Consider the following 21,323-nt stretch of genomic DNA (forward strand, 5'->3'; position numbering starts at 1 on the left):
AAAAATGTCTCCCCTTTCTACCTATTTGTGTGAGGCTAGATTTTCTCTATAAACCTCAAATAAAACCTATTGCAACCAAATATATGAGTAGACATGAAAATCCAGCTAAGTAAAACGTACACATATTTGCGAAAATGTGAAATAATACCACTCTTTTTCAAAACTGTTTTTTACTTTATTTTTTATTTTCTGGCTGGCTCAGGTTGCCTTAAGGGTGGGTCTGGTAAGGCAGGTGGAGGTGGGGATCGAACCTCAGTATCCTGCGCCTGACTGCATTTGCATGAGCTGGCCCTTAAACCACTGAGCTAAAGGGCAGGACCCCCATTGTTTACTTTGTTATTATTATTATTTGCGAAACTGGGGATTGAACTCAAGCCCTTGCGCTTGCCAGGGAAGCGCTTATTCCATGGAGCCATCTCCCCAGCCCTCCGTTTTTCACTTTAGAATACAGTTCTTTTAATAAAATTTTATTTTACCATTCACTTGGATTTATCACAGTCATTTTTATTAATAAGTAATAGCTTTTTCATTGAGATCTTTGAATATGTTAATTTTTATTGTTTTGAGACAAAACAAGTAGCCCAGGCTAGCCTTAAACTTGTAGTGATCCTCCTGCCTCAGCCTCCCAAGTGTTGGGATTATAGGCATATGCCACCAGGCCTGGCTCAGTGTAGAAAATTTTGCTAGACAAAACTCTTTTTTTTTCTTTTTTGCAAAACTTTTTTTTTTTTTTGTCGGGACCAGGGATTGAACTCAGGACCCTGTGCTTGCCAGGCAAGCGCTTATTCTACTGAGCTATCTCCCAGGCCCCTGACAAAACACTTAATAAGCAAAAGCTCTGGGCTCTTAATAATTTGTGAAAGTATAAGCATGCTATGGAACTAAATGTTTACAGAACTACTATATTACAGAACAATTACATTAACCATTAAGAAAACATTTCTGCTTCCAAGAATTTATTTTACTAAAGTATTATGTAAGCATGTACATGTGTATGTGCGCAGTTCTGCGGATCAAACAGAGAATTTCCTGCATGTTAGGCAAGTACTTTACCACTGAGCTACAGCCCCAGCCTGTTTTATTTTGAAACAAGATCTTGTTAAGTTGTCCAGGCTGGCCTCAAACTTTCCATCCAAAGTACCTCAGCCTCCTGAGTAGCTGGGATTACTGGAGGACAGCAGTCCATGCCCACCCAGAAAATTACTTTATTTTAATGAATGAAGTAACTGACATGTAAGCATAAGAGGCCTAAAGAAGTGAATAAAAGCTGGTAAAGCACAAAGCAGAAATTCCCAGGACGTAGATGGTGAAGTCAAGACACAGAGAAACACCGGCAGTCAGGCTCACGGTCACACATGCATTTCCTGTACCTGTCATTTTTCCAGGCTTGGGGTGATGACTAATTATCACTTGGATTTGAGCCAGGCCGAAAAACCAGGTGATCAATAGGTTTGTCCACGTGAAGGTGAAACTTGTTTTTTGGAGGGGCTGCTGCCCATATTCTACTTAAACAACAGACTGCTGCTTAGACCCTTGTTCTCTGTGCCTGAGGATCAACATGGCCACAGTAATCTACCTGAATAATTCTATATTCATCCACCTATTAAAAATTAGCTCCTTCCCATTACAGCCATGACACTGCTTTTGGGCCTTGTTTCCGTTACTGTAGGTCTGAAATTTAAAAGCCAGGGAAACAATTCTAGTATTTCCAGCATAATTCATCTTCTGTCCATTCAATTAATTAAGGCAATTTTACATAAGTATACAGAAGTTAAAAAAAACCCTTACAATAATTCTTACATAAATTCTCATGAGTTAACAGAAATCTTCATATCTTTAACCAACATACCTATTTTAAGCCTTTTATAATCCTTTAATAGGTCCTTTATATAAACAGTTTAGAGGGTTTATTAATACAATCTGGTATATTTTCCTTAGTAAATATTTTAAGACGCAATGGAGAGGAGAGAGGAGTAACTCTTTCCTGGGTTGGTGAGTGAGGACTGGAAGTTGCTCCCTGCCACTCTCCGGGGCTAGACTGAACCCCATTTATCTAAACTTGTGACCAGAGGTCAAAGACAAGAATCTTCTTGCCAGTATTTTGGTCACTTAATTCCTAAGATAATAAAAAAATAACACTGAATCAACAGAGCCACTTCCTCCTCGCCACTGCACGTTGTCTTCTATAAAAAGAAACTCAGAAGTAAACCCTAACTAAAAAAAGAACACACTGTATTAGGCTACATACTGACCTGGAATCCTGCAAAAGTCAAATCTGCAGCCCATATTGGGCTGCTGCGGCCGTGTGGATGCGGGATCTACTGCGCAGGCCTGCTGGTCCCCGCGGGGAGGGCTCTGACCAGAGACATTTTGCTTCAGGGAGCTGGCTCCGCCATCCCACGCACATCCCTCGCACAGTCGTGTTAGGTGTCTACGTCAGACCTCACGTGGTGGGGAGTTAGAAACACACGCCTCAGATCTCCAAAACAGATTACAAAACAGAAGCTCTTTATAGAGTTGGGCTGAGTCTAGGAAAAGGAAAATCCTCTTGATTTCATCTTTTAAATGTGGCCAGAAAGAAGAACAGAAGAGCTACCTTATCAGGCTTTAATGCACTTAATGCTATCAGATTCGAGAAGGCAGAGTGAGGGTGGTTTGTTTTTTAACTGACATTTGGGTGACTCTAAGCTGCCACCAGGGGGTTGCTAGCGTACACCCCACAGGGAGAAAGGGAGGGAGGCTGAGAAAACCTCACCCATTCTCTGGAGAAGCTAAACAATCGGCTCCAGACTTGTAGTTGCGTGCACACGGACTGTGAGAACAAGTACTGTCAGATTTGCGAACCATGCAAGGGCCAGGTTAAACATTTAGGCTGCTTGTTCGAAAAGCTGAAAGGAGGAAAAAGTCCTTGGCCTCTTTCTTTCTTTTTGAAATGCAGCTATGTTTCAGGGTAGCCTGAGTTATCTGAGCTTCCCCTCAGGCCCAAGCTTGCTGGGACCCCTGCATGCTTGGGAAACCTGGCAAACGCCATTAGATAATGTGCCTCTGAAGCCCTCTGGTGCTATATCCTTGTTTCAATCAACGTCTACCTACCTACATGCAAGAGTCCTTAGTTTATAAGGCACTTTAAATCTAAATGTGATGAGGACCAAAGGCAGGGTACCCCAGGATAAGGCTCTTCTCCATCAAGCCTCTTATTGTAGGGGTGAGCTAACCATTAAGAATTGACTTCAAACCAGGTGTGATGCTGCACACCTCTAATCCAAGTACTCCAGGAGGCACAGGCAGGAGAACTGCAAGTTCTAGTCCAGTCTGGACACTTTAGTGATGTACTGAGACCCTGTCTAAAAAAAAAAAAAAAAAAAAAAAAAAAAAAGGTCAGGATACAGTTTAGTGTGAAGACCCTGTGTTTAATCCTCAGTACTAAAAAAAAGGGGGCAGAGGGGAGCTGGTTTCAAAGGCCTAATTCATTTTGGTGTGAACCTAAAGGGCCCTCAGGTTTAATATCTTTTCGTTTTCCTTTTTTTGGAAAAGAGGATTGAACTCAGGCCCTTGTGCTTGCCAGGCAAGTGCTTATTCTACTGAGCTATCTCCCCAGCTGGCTCTGGTTTAATGGAAGTAGCCCTGCTTTTCTAGCCAACTGCGATCTCTAGGGGAGGGTGGAGGATCGTCAATTCATGCTGGATGCTAATAAGAACGAGCCTCTGACCAGTGCAAGGGCAGGTCTTCCAACAGGGACAGCCCCGTGCTGCTTATTCTACCTGGTGCCTCTCTTCTGGTCCTGCGGTTGTAGTGAGTGGTGAACAGGACAGTAAGATCCTGTCCCTTTCTCACTGCTCATACCATACCTCCAGGTCACTGCACACAGTAGGCACTCAGTAAATTTTTGTTGAACAAGCAAGTGGAATATCTATTCATATGAAATATAAATGGCTCACCCTGACTAAAATGTAACCTGCTCCCCTGCCCTTCATGCCCAGCTGCCTTCATCCTGATCTGCTTTTTTTCTATAGCAGATAGAATATTCTAATACATAGATTGCTTATTTATATCTACTGTCCATTTCCTTGGTAGAATTTGTTTATTTTTATTTTTTTGTATTTTAGGGAAGGGTCTACAGGGTGTTCAGGGTCTCACTACTAGACTGGACTCATAGTGATCCGCTTATTTACATCCTCCCAAGTGCTGGGATTACAGGTATGTGCCACCATGCCCAGTCTCAATTGCTGTCTCAGCACATCCTGGGGGCAGGGGTAGGCCCCAGGGATGGAACCCCGGCCCCTGTGCCTGCTTACAGGTACTTTAATCCACAGAGCTATTTGGCTGGCCCTCTCCTTGGTAGAATTTAAATCCCACAAGTTTAGCAATCTGCTTTTCTTCACCAATCATAAACAACAAAAACAGGGCCTGATACATAGAAGGCCCTCAGTAAATATTCATTTAAAATTTAATAATCTGGATTATAAATACATATATACTTGTAAGTCAGTACTATGCAAGCACAGTTGCCATAAATATTGCTTATTATAATTTTCATTTGTATGAATTACCCAACCAATTTTGAATGAAATTATTTTACCTGGCGCATTTCAAGCTGGTAAAGCAATGTGCACCCTGATTCATATCACTGCCTTCTCAATTCTAAGAAGTGAGCATGCAACATGGAAATATTAGAATGTGCTCAGAACATTCAGTCAATTGAGATACCGAGGTATGGATGCTGCTGTTCTTATCATGCTAACAGAGTAGATGCAGACCCCGAGCCCAGAGAAGTGAACTGCTCAAGCAGACCACGTGGCTCCTGCTGGCAGAACGTGTCCAGCCTGCTGTACTCTGCGGCCTCTTGCCCGTGTACACATGTAGCAGTAACTAAGTCAGAGCAGGTGACTCGCTCTATATAGCACACAAGGGCACTGCTGAGTCCAAGCTACGGGTTTGTTATATAAGACCACTCCTGAAGATGCTTCACGATAGGATCTAAGAGGCAGACTTCTAGGGCACAGCAAGCCTGAGTCACATGCTAGGAAATCACTGAAAGACACTGAAGAGCGTGCCAAAATCCCCCGAAGGGTATGTGAGGACTGGTGTTAAGGTGAGCAGACCCCTGACCGTGGTGGCCATTCCCAGGACAGGTTGGGCACTGTTGGGCAAGTGACCTTAGACCCAGGATCCTCCACAGCTCTCGAGGTAAACAACAGCTGTCCAGTGGGCATTTTCCAGGAGGCACCTGCCATGCACTCAGTCACTCACAGCACAAAAAACATCCATCCAGTCTGGAGATGATGATCCGAGGTGAGTTCTGCTGGGCCTCTCAGCCTGTCACTATAGGCCTGAGGACAGAGGTGCTGGCCGGGGATTAGGAAGGAGCCAGTCAGGGAGCAGCACGAGACCAGTCAGTGAGACACCTCAGAGGAGCACTGGGGAAAGATACTCTCTAGGGCAGAGCCAGCTTCTAGAAGGAAGAACGCTCTGGCCACAATGAGTCAGACCAAGGGTGCGACTCGCCAGAAACCAGCATGCAAGTGCCAAGACCCCTTCAGAGGCTTACGAAGTTCTCTGAGATCTGACTTCACTTCCTGCCACTCTAACCCACACGAGGCTTCTCTGCATTCCTCAAACGCGCTGGGTCCGTCCCATCTCAGGGCCTGGGCTGCAGCTGCTTCTGCAGTTTGGAGGCTTTTCCAGCCATGGCAGCAGGCGCCCCTGGGCTCCACCACCAAGCCAGCTTCCCCTATCACATACTCAAAGGATATTTTTCTTTCTATCACTAACTATGATTATACGGAAACACCTGGTGAATGTGTGCTTTACCACAGAATACAAACTCTGCGAGGGCTGAAACTTAACAGTATCCCTAGCCTTTGGAGCTGTAACTACACAGGTGCTAATAAACCTTAATAAATGAATGCAAACGAGGGGCCTGGGAGATGGCTCAGTAGAATAAGTGCTTCCTTGGCAAGCACAAGGGCCTGAGTTTGATCCCCAGTTCTGAAAAAAAAAAAAAAAAAAGAATGCAAATGCAAATAGCATCTTCACACTAAGCTGCATGGAGCTATGGCCTCTGTTACCAAGCTGTCAGGCCAATGTGAACTGGCCCGCTTGCTATTTTCCATCTATGCTACTGGGAAGAAAGACCCTTGTTGAGTACAAAAAAATGTCAAGAAAGTGTTCTGACACAGAAAAGGGAAAACCGAAACATCACACACAAAGTAAATCAAGATTGTTGGTCTAGAGCAGAGCTGCATAAGACAAACCAGGGCCACCTACTGTCCAGGAAGATACTATCATCCAAACAAGTTAAAACACCAACATACAGCTCCAATATACTGACAAATTGCTTACCCTTGCTGCTTTGGCTCAAAAAAAGGAAAAGAACAATCCTTCAAGTTCTGCTGATAGGTTTTATTCAACATCCAGGGACTGGGACTTGATGTTGGGGTCTTAGACTTCACAGGCAACAAACTTTTTAAATTAGGGTTTTTTTTTTTTTCTTAAATGCTAAAAATGTAAAATTGGGAGCACATGTGTATAGAGTCAGGCCTTGATGTGTGTGTGTGTGTGTGTGTGTGTGTGTGTGTGTGTGTGTGTGCATGTGAAGGATTTAGTTTCCACACCATATCAGTCCCCCTCCAGTGCTCCCACTGTGTCTCACTCCTAACCACCCTGAAGTGCTTTCTGAGCACACTCTCTCACTACTTTAGCTTCCCCTGCTCAGCGGCTGATCTGACTATGGTGGTGGGCCCGCGACCTGCAGGTGGGCTGCGGAATGATGGACGCTCATGCAGCCCAGTGCCCTGACGCAGGAGGCCCTGCAAAAACACACAGATTTTCTTTTCTTCCATCAGACAACCAATGGCAAGATGGAAAAGGCAGACTGTAGTAAGGTGCGTGTACTACGGTGGCTCTCGGCACAAGTTCTCGAGTCAGACTAACAAACGGAGCCCCAAAAGACAGAAGAAAAAAGCTCAAAATCAGAGTTTCAGGAGGTTGTCTGGGCAGCAAGTTTCTATATCCTGCTTTCTGCTTCACTAGCATATATCCTGCTGAACATTACAGAGATGTGCAACACAGCAAGGTGACTTGTCACTAATAATTACCTCCTAAATCAGGGGGCTACTATGACGTGTGTACGCTGGGGGCTATTATGTCTCATGTGTATGCTGGAGCCCCTCCACAAAGTCTTCCTGAGGGTTCACATCCCCTCCACGTGCATCCATGTCCCCACCACAACTTGTTTATTGGGCAGTAGGGAGATCACATGATGAGCTGCCCAAGTCCAGCCAACAGCCGTCTGTGTGCCCAGTGCCCCTGTGCATGCCACACACACATTATCCCGACTCCTCACTGCAGTGTGTTTGGAAATGATGAAGCAGGGCCTCAGACGGGCTGTGGAGCATGGCCCAGACCATTCAGGCAACAAGTGGCAGAACTGGGCCTCAAACCCAGGCTTGTGGTAACTGTGTGGCTACCACACTCTCCATTTCAGGAGCATGAGGACCCAAATGTACTAAAAGCCTTAGCTTTTCCATGTCCTTATGGTTGTACTTAGTGAATATGCATGTACTAGAAATCAAACTACCAAGGTGCACAAGGCATGACCCGGACGACTCTCCAGTGCGTAGCCTGGACTTGAGAGGCCTGCCATGGGCAGGGGTCCAAGCTGTACCCAGCCTCAGCCTGGGAGCCGCCCACATGCTGCTTGGCCAGGTGTGTTCCCTGCCTCTAGGTTGCAATTTCTCTAATATGCCCAGAGATAAAGGTACCCTGGGGTGAATATTTAAGGGAAACAGTATTTCCCATGAAATTCTACTTTTAATTTTATTTGAAAATATAAACCATTCATTCATTTAATATTTTGAGACAAGGTCTTGTTATGTAGTTCAAGCTGGCATAGACTTACTATGTAGCCTCAAACTCTCGGTGATCCTCCTCCCTTGGCCTCCTGATTGCTGGGATTACAGGGTGTACCACCATGCCTGGCAAAAACATAAACTTTAAATATGTGACACTCAAATACTAAATAGTTTTGCTTTGGATATAGTTTTGTTCCAGGGCAGTAGTTAGGAATGCCTACTACCTAACATTTGAGTATAAATCAAGCCTTCCCACAAAAGGGAGCACAGAAAGAGAATGGTACAGAGAGTAAACAGGGTGAGGACAGAGAAATTCCCAAAGCACTGTACCAGTCCACTCATAAGACAGGGCTTGACCTAAATAGCATTTAGGGTAAGGCAGAGTGTGTCCAAATCATAGACAGTGACAGAAAGCCTAAGCCTTGGTGTCAAGTGGTCCTGGTGCTGTCATGACCTTGGGCAAGTTTCTTAAATTTGTACCTCAGTTTCTCCATCTGCCAAATGAAGCCAATATCAGACTCTACTAGTGTTAACATGACGACTAAATGACAATACCCATGAAGTATTTGCTGTAATATACTATACAAAACCAAGCTCTATAAACAGCTGCTACTATTATCAAAAACTATTACCAGTTGCAAATGCCACTAGGAGCAAGTACTAGCTAAGCGATGGCCCTTGGCCCAAAATTAGGGAATGTGACTGCCTCAGTGGCCCAGAGCCCCCCGCCCTTCACACTGTTTGACCCCCTAGAAAGGGTCCAAATTATTCTTCCTTTATGCACAGTGAAGTTTCTCCAAACCTTTGCTATAATACACATGAGCATTTTGGTATAAATACCACTAAATGGTTTTCTTTTCCTTCTTTACTGGCCTTGTTAGTATTTCTTTTAAGGTTGCCTGGAAAAGGGTATTAACAATTTAAATAAAATCTTTCAAGTTAGCTATTTATTAGCTATTCGGATAAAAAACTTGGTATGAAGGAGGCCAAAATAATCTTTTTAAGACAAATACTTGGATCATGAATAAATTTCCATTATGTGTACTTTCCCTCTTATTTAAAAGGTCACCTAGGCCGCCGCCGCCCCCGCCACCGCCGAGCAACATGGCGTCTAGAGTCGCAGCCTTCCTCAAGAACGCCTGGGCCCAGGAGCCGGTGCTGGTTGTGTCCTTCGCCATCGGGGGCCTCGCTATAATAATGCCCCCTATCAGTCCCTACACCAAATACTCCAGCATGATCAACCAGGCCACGCCCTACAACTACCCAGTGCCCGTCCGAGATGATGGGAACATGCCTGATGTGCCCAGCCACCCCCAGGATGCCCAGGGCCCCAGCTTGGAGTGGCTGAAGAACTTGTGAGCACCTCTGTAATGGACGGGAAGTGGGCCCCTGCCCTGTCCCCAAATAAAAATGTAAAAGCCAAAAAAAAATAAAAATAAAAAAATAAAAGGTCACCTAAATTTGGCTATAAATTTACAAATAAAAACAAAACTAGTGTATTATCTGTTTGTTTCCTTGCATGCCTGTTTTGGATAGGGACATTGTTTTCCTGTCCCCAGCTTTCTGCCTCATTTCCTCTGCAGTCTGTTTACAGACTCTGGGCAGATCACATCTGCTCCCTTCTCCTCATGCACAGGGGATTTTTGTAGAGCAGTCTTGGGACTGCCCAGCTCTTACTTTATTCTAGAAACCTTAAGAGAATTATCAGTCTGGTTATTGTCTATTTTAGAGAATATTTTCATGTTTTGGTTTTTGAGTTGAGAATTTTTAATTTAAGTCTCAACTGGATGGATTTGATAGCTTGTGTTTTGTTCAGTGATAATACTGGGGCTTCGTTTGGAGTCTAGTGCACTTATGTGCTTTCTTCTAAATTACAGTTCAAGCTTCTATCAAAGTATTTGACTAAAATTATTGGCAACCGTCACATATAGTTGAAAGTTCCAAGTTTTCTCTTTTCTTTTCTTTTTCTTTCTTTTTTTTTTTTTTTTTTGTGGTATTGGGGATTGAACTCAGGACCTTGTGCTTGCCAGGCAAGCACTTATTCTACTAAGCTATCTCCCTGGCCCCCATTTTCCTTTTCATATTTCACCAAGCCGTCTTTTCTTTTCCTGTATGGCTATATATATTTTCTAAATTTTTAAATTTTTTAAATGGGGTATCACTATGAGTTCAGGCTAGGTTTGAACCCAGTATATAGCCCAGACTGGTCTTGAACTCCTGGTGAGTGCTGGAGTTGTAAGCATGTGCCACCACACCTGATTCTCCTTGTTCCTGTTTGTTATTTGAGATAGGAGCTTGGAATGTAGTCCAGGTTGGCTTTGAAGTCACTATGAAGTCCAGGATAGCCTCAAACTCACAGCAATCCTCCTGCCTTGGCATCCTGAGTGCTAGGACTATAGGTGCACGCACCATGCCCAGTGGAACTTCATTCTCAAAAAAGGTTTCATGAGAGCTGGGGGTGTGGGTGAGTGGCAGAAGATATTATGATGTCTTTGGTTTAATCCCCAGCACTGGGGGGAAAAATCCCAAAAGATTACACAAAATAATACAGATACCTCAATCTATTGCTTTTTTCTAATAAAATTTTCTGGTAACTCTTGATAATTTCTAATGAATTTTTCTGATAATTTTCCATTAAGTTTTTAAAAAAGAAAATAATAGCTATAAGTCCCTCCTCAGCCCACCTTACTACGATGTTAACAACCCCTGCAGTGCCTGAGGGCTGGAGGAGTCCTCCAGAAGCATAGTGGGTATAAGTGGGGCCTTCCTAGGGTGAAGTCAAGAGGGGTCTGGAGAGGCTCAGCTTTGAGGGTTTCCAGAAATCCAGGCAGGATGGGTCTGGTGGGCTGACTGGTTGGGAGCTAGAGGCTCGGGCCAGGCTGACCCCAAAACACAGGTGTATAGCCAAAAAGTGCTGGAGGACGGAGAGTACAAAGACAAATATTTAGCAAGAGACTGGAAGTAATACAGTAAGAGCTCCTCCTACACTAAGACCTTGGGAGAATACACTATTTTTGGTATAGTGACGTATTTAGAAAAACACTTTCAAAAAATAGGTACATGCGTCATGCTATAATATTTTGATGGATAAATTTAATAACTACATGTTAACAGATATAAAATTTGTGACTCCACTATTTTGGGTAACTGAGAACATGGCCATAAAAGATACCATTCCCCAACTAACCAGAGAGGAGGGTGGGGGTCTCAATAGCCAAAGGACTTTTACAGTCCTTTCCCACTGCCCTGTTCTACCTGGGCTCTGGCACTGAACGCGACTGCCCTGAGGCCATTCCCTTTAGAGTATTATCTGGTTTCTGTACACAACAGAAACAGCAAGACAGCTGGCTTTGCCAGAACATCAGGAAATCTGATGGGAAAGCCCAAGTGTTTTACAACCGCAGCACTGTGCCCTATTCACACCTGCATTCCATTCAATCCTCATCTTGGTAGGGAGACACGAAGGAGCGGAGGGGGTAGAGGGGTGTCCTAGGCCAGTGTGGTGGGCCTCCCTCCCAGGAAGCCTCTGGACCAGCCCTGTCCTGGTAAGCAGTACCCAAGAGCTGAAACACAACTCTGTGAGGCCCTGCCCTTTCCGTGCTGCTGAGCCTGGCCCTTCTCTCTTCCAGGTGTCCTGGCCTTAATAGGGGAGAGTTGTTCCAGTAGGTCCCCCCAGAAGTTCCTCCTCCAAGAGCAGGCTGTCTTTCTTAGACACCTGATCCTGTGGGCCAAGCCCTCTGGCTCTGTCTCGGCTGGGGACCACAGCCCCTTCCCAGCTCAGAGGGCAGCATCTGTGAGCAGGGGCTGCATCCACATAGGGAAATACCCTCGGGTCCCCAAAACTTTTCTCAAAATGAGTAGGGCAGAAGAGTAAGCACTGCTTCAAGCTGAGCTTGGGAGGTCTTAGATAACCAACCGCAAAGAGGACATGACTTTTACTGGAGCACACACATTTGTCATCTGCCACAAATGGACTTAAGAGATTGCTGGGATCAGGGTTTGGGCCACTCCACCAGTATGGGACTCTCTTCAGAGAAGTCTCAACCTGGAGAAGGTGTTCCAGGGTCTCCCTCCACACCACCCTCTGCCACACCACAGCCCTTCCTCACCTATGGGTCTCTTCCTGGGCCCCCCACGCCCATTTTCTTCAGCTATTCTCCTATAAAGGGAATTTTATAGGGAAGCTGAAGGTCTCATGCAGTGACCAACACAAGTATAAGGCTTCCTGCTCCACAAGTCTTACTATATACACCAGGCTCCTCAAACAGCACTGTACTGTGACCTTGCAAAGCACTCGACCTTCCTAGGCCCGGGGATCCTCCTCTATAAAAGGGAAACTTAATTGAAACTTAAAATACTCCCATTAAACTGTGTTCATTTGGTCCATCCTGATGAAACACTGTATTTCAAAACAATTTTATCTTTAAAAATATCCACTGATTGCTTAAGCATGCTACACTGATTCCTGTTCCAGTTTAGGATGGTGGTGTCAGTGACCAAGACTGAAGGTGATTGTTGTCACCCACTCAAATCTCACCTGAAGGGCAGTGCTGTCTATTGGTGACTACTTTGGATATGTATTTCAATTTATTAAACTAAAAAAGATAAAGCCTTGCTTTTCTTTCTAGGAAAGAGGATACTGAATATTCGGTACACTGTATAAAAGACTATGAAGGGCAGCTCTAGCTGTATTTTGGGTAGCATTCTGTTTAGACAGGAGACACTGAGAGCACAGGGTTAGTGAGCACTGGAATTCAGATCCAGAAAGCTTAGGAGTTGCTAGGAAGAGAACTGTTGGGAACCTCAAAGAAAGAGATTCCATGCTTCCTGGGGCTGATCTAACAGTGTCTGGATTGATCTTGAGTTGACACAATGTAAAACCATAACCAGTTACCATCTCTCCACTTGTTTGAATAAACACAGCTAGACCCACTTTGCGATTCTCCTCCAGCCCTCATTCTCCAATCCACTTGTTTTTTTGGGCCTCCATCCCAGCATCCTTGTGCCCCACCCTGCCACGGAATTCAGACAGCCTGCCATTGTTTCAGGCCCACATCCGCTCACCCAGCAGATTGCCACCTTCCCCATCCTGGCTCCTCCTAAAGGCCAGCTTTCTGGACCCAAATACAGAACAAAGATAAGAACACCCAGCTTTGTTCCTGTTTAGTCCTGCACCAACTTCCAAGTCACTTTCGTACACACTAGCTGATTTTCCTACTCACAACACCCTTGTGGGTCACAATACTTCTGCTCCAAAGATGAGACTGTTAGGCGTACGAAAGTTAAACCAAAAATCCCCTCACATACATAGCTTATGACTGGCAAAGCTAGGTCTGTAACCCTGATCTTGTGAGTTGGGGTTTCAGAACACTAACATACTTAAAAAGACTACCTTTTGCCTCAGCCTACCAAGTGCTGGGACTACAGGTGTGCCCCACTGTGGCTGGCCCATCTCATTTTTTGATTGGCATAATGTTATGGTTTGTGTCTAACTGTCCCCCCAAAGCCTCATGGAGTCATAGGTGGCTTCTAGAATTTGTGATTAATTAATGATCAGTGCTGGGATTATGGGTGTGAGTGCTACACCCACCCTGGGGCAGAGAGTCTGGACGCAGTATAAGGAAGGGAGAGGGGCTTGGGTGTTCTCTGTTGCTGCAGCTGTTCCTTCCTTTTTATTTTTTATTTATTTTTGATACAGGGTCTCACTATGCAGCTCAGACTCATAGTGATCTTCCTGTCTCAGTTTCTTTAGCAATGGAATTACAGGCATGTACTACCAGGCTCAGTTTTGGGGTTAGCATGGCAAGACAAGGGTTCCAGGGCTGGTACAACATGTGGTATGGGGACAGAACTTAGTCCTTGTGCTTGCCAGGCAGGCATTTAGACTGCCAAGCTATTGCCCCAGCCCCTGCTCCTGCCTTTTAGCTCTTGCTGTTTTCCATTACCATAAACTGCTGCCCTCTATCATGTGCCATTCTGCCTTGGAGCCAGCTGAGTATGGACTGAAACCTCTACAAACTGTGAGCTACATAAACCTTTTGTTCCTTAATTCTGGATGTCAGGTATTTTGTCCCAGCAATGAGAGGAAAGTAAGACAGCATGTTTAATGTTTGTGCTTATTTTATGCTGAAATCTAAGTCAAAGACATAATTGTCACTCATATATATCACTAACTATATTAATGTATTAGTGAGATATTAGTGATTATATAGTACTACTATATTAGTGATATGAGTGACAAATGTCTTTTTCATTCATGCACTTAACATATACAATATACAGTGACGTGTTAAATATGATTTAATATACTAATCATTTATACTAACAAAACCAGTTTTTCCTGGTCAGCTGATACCCCAGTATCACACTGCTGGCTGGCGGGGTCACTCGTGCAGTCCACTTTGGGTCTCCATTCATCTTGCATTACCTGAGCACACAGCATTCTGCCGTAAGCCATTCTGTATAACGGGAGTAATACTCAAGAGGATTATGGTGATGGCTAAACAAAACAATAAGTAGACAGACCTTAACCAGCAAATGTGCAATTTATGGGATTATGTATTACTACAGACAAAGAGCCACATAAGGGGACATCCAGGACTGTGGAGGTGGCAGCCTGAAACTGAGTTTGGGAAGGAAGGAGAGGGAAGGTGAATTGTGGTTAAATCTAGAGATGGGGAATCTCCTTAAAATCCAGGAGAAAAAAATGACCTTCTATTCCATGTACAGGTCTAAGCAAATGCAAGGTGGCCTAAGAAGGGCCATATGGGGAACAGCAAAGAGGTGAGGCAGCTGCTGCTCACGCAGGAGGGTGGAGACAGGAAGGCGACTGGCAGGACCCAGTCAGGAAGCATGGAGCGTCACGTGGGCTGGATCTTACTCCCCACCTCCACAGTCTCTGGCCCTGATTGCCTAGCACAATCACTATGGGAGCCTGAGACTGCTGCACATGAATACTCAGGTCCTGAATCGAGATTGTGATGTATTTTGTCTTGGGTGGGTTCTTGGTATTGGGATTTTTCCAAAAGGCCTCTCAGTGATTTTAATGTACAACCAGGACAGTTGCCAAGTCAGTGACAAAATGTTATTTTCTGAAAAAAAACCAAAAAACAAACTTTAAACGGGAATGATTCAATGAACTTGCAGACAGGTAATTCTAGGGAGCAGTACTGGGAAAGATGTCTGCAGAGAAGTCCAGAAAGCAAGCGGAGCGTCCCAGAGACAGCAGGTAAGAGACGAGAATGCTATTTAGATGGAAGACTTGAATTGGAAACTAGGGAAGAGCGGCTGGCGAGCTGGTAGGCCTTTAGCAGGTAGGGAACCAGAGTCAGAGCTGGTTTGTGGGCAGGATGATGATGTCAGTGCTCCCTGGAAGGACCTGGGAAGTACAGGTGGCTCTGATCTACAGAGAGTACACAGGGCCTCTGCTGCTGAAAGGAAGCCCTACGTGCACTGCACCGACTTAGACAAGTGGGTGCACGCAACAGCATGGATCTGCCCAAGGGAAGTAAGCTAGCCAAGGGAGGAGCCTGAGAAATGCAGTGCTCACGTCAGAATCACTTGGAGACTCTTGGCAATGATTCCACTTTTTTTTTTTTTTTTTTAATCCGGAGATTGAACTCAGACCCTTGCACTTGCTTATTCCACTGAGCCATCTCCCCGGCCCAATTCCACTCTTTAAATGTTAACCCAGACTAACCTGAATGAGAATACCTCGAAGTAAGGCCCCAGATCTTTATTTTTTTCCTTTCTTTCTTCACTCCCTCCTCTTTCTTTCATGGTACTAAGGATTGAACCCAGGGCTTTGCATGGTAGGTAAACATTCTACCCCTGAGCTGCAGCCCCAGGCCATTTAAAAATTTTAATTGCAAGACAGGATTTCACTGAATTGCCCAGTCTGGTCTCAAACCTGCAATCTTCTGGCCCTTGTCTCCCAAGTAGCTGGGATTACAGGTGTTCCTCACCACACTGAGTTTTGCAGAATCTGATTTTTAACAAGTCCCCAGGGCTTCTGGACCAAGGTTGGGTTTGGCTGGACACCGTGGGAATTTACTATAGGTGCTGCCACAAATTAACACAAACATGGTGACTTAAAATGACAGTAATTTATCCTTTGACAAATACCAGAGGCTAGAAGTCCAAATTCAAGGTAATGGAAGGGCAATGTTCCCTCTGAAAAGTGTGTGTGTGTGTGTGTGTGCGCGCGCACACGCACACGTGTGTGTAGGACCTTCCTTGCTTCTGGCTTTTGAAGGTTCTAATTTTTCCTTGGCTTATTGCTGCATAACCCCAGCCTATGCCTTTGTCTTCACAGTCTTTGTTTTATGTCTCTCTCTCCTCTCCCATTTCTCCTCCCTCCCCTGGGTTTGAATCCAGGGCTTTCACACAGTGCTATATCTCCAGTTCTTTTATATATGTCTTAAGTTACTCTTCTCTTGTTGCTGGGACAAATACCCGACACTCAAAATGAAGGAAGGAAAGGTCTATTTAGCTTACAGTTTCTGGAGGTTTCAGTCCATACTCAGCTGGCTCCAAGGCTCACGGCAGAGGGCAACCTTGCATGGTGGTGGCAAAGAGCCATGAGCAAGAGGGGTATTCGAAGCTCAAGCAGCTACCTTCTCTTCCCACCTTACATTGTAACGCAAATTACCTTCCCCAGGGCAGGTGCAGCACCCACACCCACAATAATCAATCACAAACTCCAGAAGCTGCCCAAGACTGCATGAGACTTTGGGGGGACAAATGTATACAAACCGTAACAATACACATATATTTAATTTTGAGATAGGGTTTTGCTAACTTGCTCAGGCTGGGCTCAAATCTCTAATCCTTCTGACTCAGCCTCCCAGAGTACTGGGATTATGCCAGAGTATTCTAAGACTCAGTCTGTATTATAAAGACACTTGTCATTGGACTTATGGCTTTCCTGATAATCCAGGATGATCTCACCTCAAGAGATTTAATTACATCTGTAAAGACCCTTTTTCTTAATAAGGTCATACCCACACAGTGCAGGCACTAGGATGTATCTTCTGTGGGGGAGGGGCACCATGTAGCCCATTACAGACAACATGGCAATAACTTATGTGGAGGAACAGGAGAGATAAACTCCAAGCTGTTCCACAACAAGGGAAGGAAGAGAAGGAAAAAAAAGGGAGTGAGTGGTGCTCCATTTCAAGATTCCAGGGAGTCTCAAGGCTTGTTCTGTCAAGGGACCTCAGAGCACTAAGTGTTCAGGTAAAAACCACCTAAGAAGTGCTACACATAGAGGAAAAAACAAAACCCTAAACCAACAAAAGTCTAACTAGACTATGTTACCTTTAAAATGTAGATAAGAATTTTGAAGGGCTGAAAAGATTTAGTTCATTTTCTAAATTGGATTAATTTGATACTAAGCTAGGATTTCCTACCACACTGTGGACCTTTTGTCCTCGCCAGCCTAGTAGCTTCTAGTCCAGACAACAAGTCCCCATGGAAGAATGGGATTATTTCTGTCTTTCAGAATGCTTCCGTTTTGTTGTTGGTTTTTGGTGCTGGGAATCAAACGTGGGACCTTGCACTGGCGGGCAGGTGCTTGTGCCACTGAGTTATCACTGGCCCTCGAAATGCTTCCTTAGAAGCTGGTCACTAACCCTGAGAAAGTTTTGTTACACCTCCAGTGTCATGGGGCCCACTGGGGTCATATATGTTCACTGAGAGTAGATCAGCTCTCATTGTAGCACCTACTCATGTTTCCCCATTAAAGTCTCACATTAAAATTATTTTTGTCACACCTGACACACAAAAGTTTTCTTTCAAAGGCAGGAATTTTCCTGCTTGGAAGCCCAATCGTAATAGTTATTCAGAACCAGATTCTTATGGTGGTTAAGGTCACTCTACCATATATTTCTATGGCAGAATGCAAAAGACACAACCCATCAACATCTCTTAAGACTATCCCCAGATACCTCCTAGTCAGCAAGTTTTCAATCTCACATGGGCCAATTTGCATACATCTGTCTCAGGGTGGCAAGACAGTCCCTAGAGCAATGCTCTGAAAATGGCAATGTACGTGAGGCTGGGGGCATCTTAAGTGCATTTCTGGACACAACAGTCTGGGTTAGTTCGAGACTCAGCATTTACAGTGGGCTTCCACAACACGCCCTGATTCCCAATCACCAGTCCAAGGACCATGCTTTCTGCGGTAAACATTAGGACCTCCCTGTAGCATTGTGTGATTGCTTTGCACTGGTGAGGCTGCCCTGGAACGAAGTCCTAGAATTGCTGCCGGTCCTTGGCCCCCTAGAGGCCATGCCATATGGCCAAAGCCTCACAATCTCACAATGGCAGAAACTTGTTTCTCTTCATTGCCAGGATACCACGAAAAGCCTCTTATAATAAAAATGGGTGAGGTAAACAGGACAGGGTTTAAAAGGTGTGGTATGTGTAGTCCATCTTCACATTTGTCAAGGCAGAAAGGGCTGAGGCCTTCACACAGTTTGAAGAAACTAAGTTCCCTTGCCTCTGGTGCAGTGATCAGAGTGATAATGGAGATGACCACGCCAATGATTACAAAAGCTAACATTGACTGAGCATTTTCTACATGGGTCAAGCCCTGTACTAAGTGCTTCAGAGACTTTACGACTCACTTAGCACCCAGAGGGCAATGGGAGTGGTTAAAAAGATGCCAGACAAAAGGGGAAAGTATTGTAAATTAAAGGGAATGCAGAAGGTCAATGAAATGTCAGTGGAGAGGGAGACGACAGTTCTCACACTGCTCCAGTCCGGGTATGCTGTTTGACACTGCAGAACCATTCTCGGACCAAGTGGATCAGCACTATAGATATGGCCCATCAGGATGTGCCGGCTGTCACCCAGCCTGATGTCATCCATTTTAGCCTCCACAAGCTTGGTTCATTTGGCTGCCCTGGGTGTGACATGCCTACAGAGGAGCTTCCTTTGATGGGCTCTTCCTGTTCCATTCTGGGACTGGTAAACCAAATATGCTACGCCTGATGCCTCTTTCTCTCTGCTGCTGCTGCTGAGTCCACTGACGCAGCTCATGTGAGATGCACATGGTTCGTATCTTCAGTGGTTGATTTATATGCTGTGCCATATATAGTTCAATGGCCATTACTCTTCCTTGGGCTGGGCTCTTACGACAGCTTCAAGCCCAACACTTTCTGAGTGCAGACTGCGCAGGGTGGCACTGTGGGAGCCCTGGCTAGTGGATTGAGTCCAGTGGTGTTACAGCTTACAGACGAACGCAGCCTACACTCATTAGGCTCTCACAGTATTTAAAAAATGCCAATGCTCTCCAGTTCATTGCGGTCTAATGTTTCTTCTTCTTCTTAGACCTACCCCACATTTAATGTTCACATTACTTCCGTGCCCTTTTAAGTTTTAGGTCCTAATCTATAAAATGTAAGTATAAATCACTGACAGATTTTGTTTTACCTCTCAAATTTCAATCTCTGTACAGAAATTCGGCATCCTAAAATTTCAACAATCACGTGTTGCTACACAAGATCTTAAAACCATCAAAGATAGATCTTTATGGAGGACAGACAGAAGACGCCTTAATAAGGAATATGGGTGACATTATTTCTTCTAAATCCCTTCAGTATGTTTATTCCCATTACGAAAATTCCTCTGTACTGGAATCCTGAGGCACAAAGTACAGACAGCAAACACTTCATTTTGTTTTAGTCTCTTTAATAATAGGCTCTGCTCAGGATTCAGAAAGATGATGCTCAACTCCTATTTAGCACTTCATAAAATTAGATTTATCATCATCCAGTCCCTCTCCTCAAAAAAGTCTCCACTGAGGTGCAGAGGGCATGCCCATAATCGCAGTACTTAGCAGGCTGAGGCTAGAGAATTACCCTGAGTTTGAGGCCAGCCTGGGCTACACAGTGAGTTCAAGGCCAGCCTGAATTATATAGTGAGACTCAACCTCAAAAGCCAAACAAAGAAGACAGACAAAAACACCAAGAGTCCCACAATCAATGTTAGCAGGTATTAAGGGGGGAAGTAATCATTGCTGAGCAGTGCATTGGCTCTTCTTGGTAGCTCCTTTCTGGGTCAGGATATTCTGAGTTGACATCACCATCTCCATAACCGTGTCATATAAATGTAAAAATGGCAAAACGCATCACAGAAATAGAGCCTGGACTACCTGGCTGACAGGGTTTCAAAACAAAGCCAGACCCAAATAAAACATGTTCACCAAGACACACATACCCTCAAGGACTTCCCACAGCTGTTCCATGGAACAATGGTGGCCAATCTGAGCTGGCACAGCTCTGCGCCAGAGACCTCTGGGGATGGGAAACTGGGCACTGCAAACCTGGAGAACAGCCTGGCTCAGGCAGGAACACCCTGGAGCAAGGCTTCGGGTGCTACTGCCCCACCCTGCCCTCCTCCTCCTCCCCCTCCACAGTCTGTTTTCATGGATCACAGGTAATGGGCCGGTTCCCCTGGATGTTTACTTAGCCAGATACACACTCTCACGTACGTACACACACACACACACACACACACACACACACACACATCCTCCTCTCCCATTTCCCTCAGTCTGAAGCCAGGCCGCTAGTGCCCAAATCTTTGGAGCAAGGCCAGGCATGGCGGCGCAGGCCTCTAAGAGGCCTGGAGTTGCGAAAACCACCTCTGCCCTGGGTTCAGGAGGCACAGTGCTCGGCGAGGTGTGGAACAAGTCAACAGCGACAGGAGGCTCAGGGCTCTGCTGCTAGGAAGGTCCCAGAACCCCTGGCCAGGCTGGTAGTGGATAGACACACAGGAGAAACAATGAGAAAAATGGCTGGAAAGCGGGAAAACAGACAAAAGAACTGAATCTGCTCATTTTGCCAATTCCACCCCAAATTAATTGGATTAAACAGAAAGTAGCTTTCTGGCAGTAACCTGTGTCTCGAGTTCCCCGCTGCCTGCTCTGGAGCACTCACGTGACTTGTCCATAACGTAATGTAGCAAAGCTCCCCAACACACACCAGCCTTGTTGCGGACAAAACCCACAATACGCTATTTAGAAGAATTATGTTTTAAATGTATTCAGGAAAAAAACAAAAACAAAAACAAAAAACAACTAACGAACAGGCTGTACCCTGAACAGCTGAGTTCCTGTTAGTGCTTTCATTTTAGAGAACAGCCGCTTGCTCGGCCTGCACGGGGGCGGAGCCTCCCAGCCTGGCTCTCAGGAAAGAAAATGGCCTCTGCTGGGGACCTGAGCAGCCCCTGGGCGCAGGGGCCTCTGGGGCAGGCAAAGGGGCCTCTGGGATGGGCGCCACCTCCAGCAGGCCCTGGTCTGCAGACCTGGTATGTAAAAGCGTAACACATGTCTCCGAAGTGCTGCATTTGTAAGCTAAACACCCCCATGACTAATCACCACAATTTTTACTATTTTCTCCCTGAGAAAGGGAAAGTCGTGGAGAAAAAAATAGGACGTTGTTTAGTTGTCTGGTCATTGGCAGA

The 21,323-nt window shown here is 45.2% G+C and overlaps 2 protein-coding genes across 2 annotated transcripts in view; one reads left to right on the forward strand and one right to left on the reverse strand.

Moving 5' to 3' along the window:
- The window catches only part of Zbtb38 (zinc finger and BTB domain containing 38), a 75,117-nt gene that overhangs the window by 8,381 nt on the left and 45,413 nt on the right, over window positions 1–21,323 (reverse strand). The window lies entirely within an intron of this gene.
- On the forward strand, window positions 8,938–9,259 carry LOC101582153 (NADH dehydrogenase [ubiquinone] 1 alpha subcomplex subunit 3). The gene has a single exon (XM_012514277.2). The coding sequence runs from the start codon at window positions 8,958–8,960 to the stop codon at window positions 9,210–9,212; it is 255 nt and encodes an 84-aa protein (XP_012369731.1). The 5' UTR covers window positions 8,938–8,957; the 3' UTR covers window positions 9,213–9,259.

The sequence above is a fragment of the Octodon degus genome, unplaced genomic scaffold, assembly GCF_000260255.1.
Source record: "Octodon degus isolate 3935 unplaced genomic scaffold, OctDeg1.0 scaffold00028, whole genome shotgun sequence".
Lineage (NCBI taxonomy): Eukaryota > Metazoa > Chordata > Mammalia > Rodentia > Octodontidae > Octodon > Octodon degus.

Excerpts from the sequence above, each read along its gene's own strand:
- LOC101582153 (XM_012514277.2), top strand. The coding sequence starts at position 8,958 with ATGGCGTCTAGAGTCGCAGCCTTCCTCAAGAACGCCTGGGCCCAGGAG.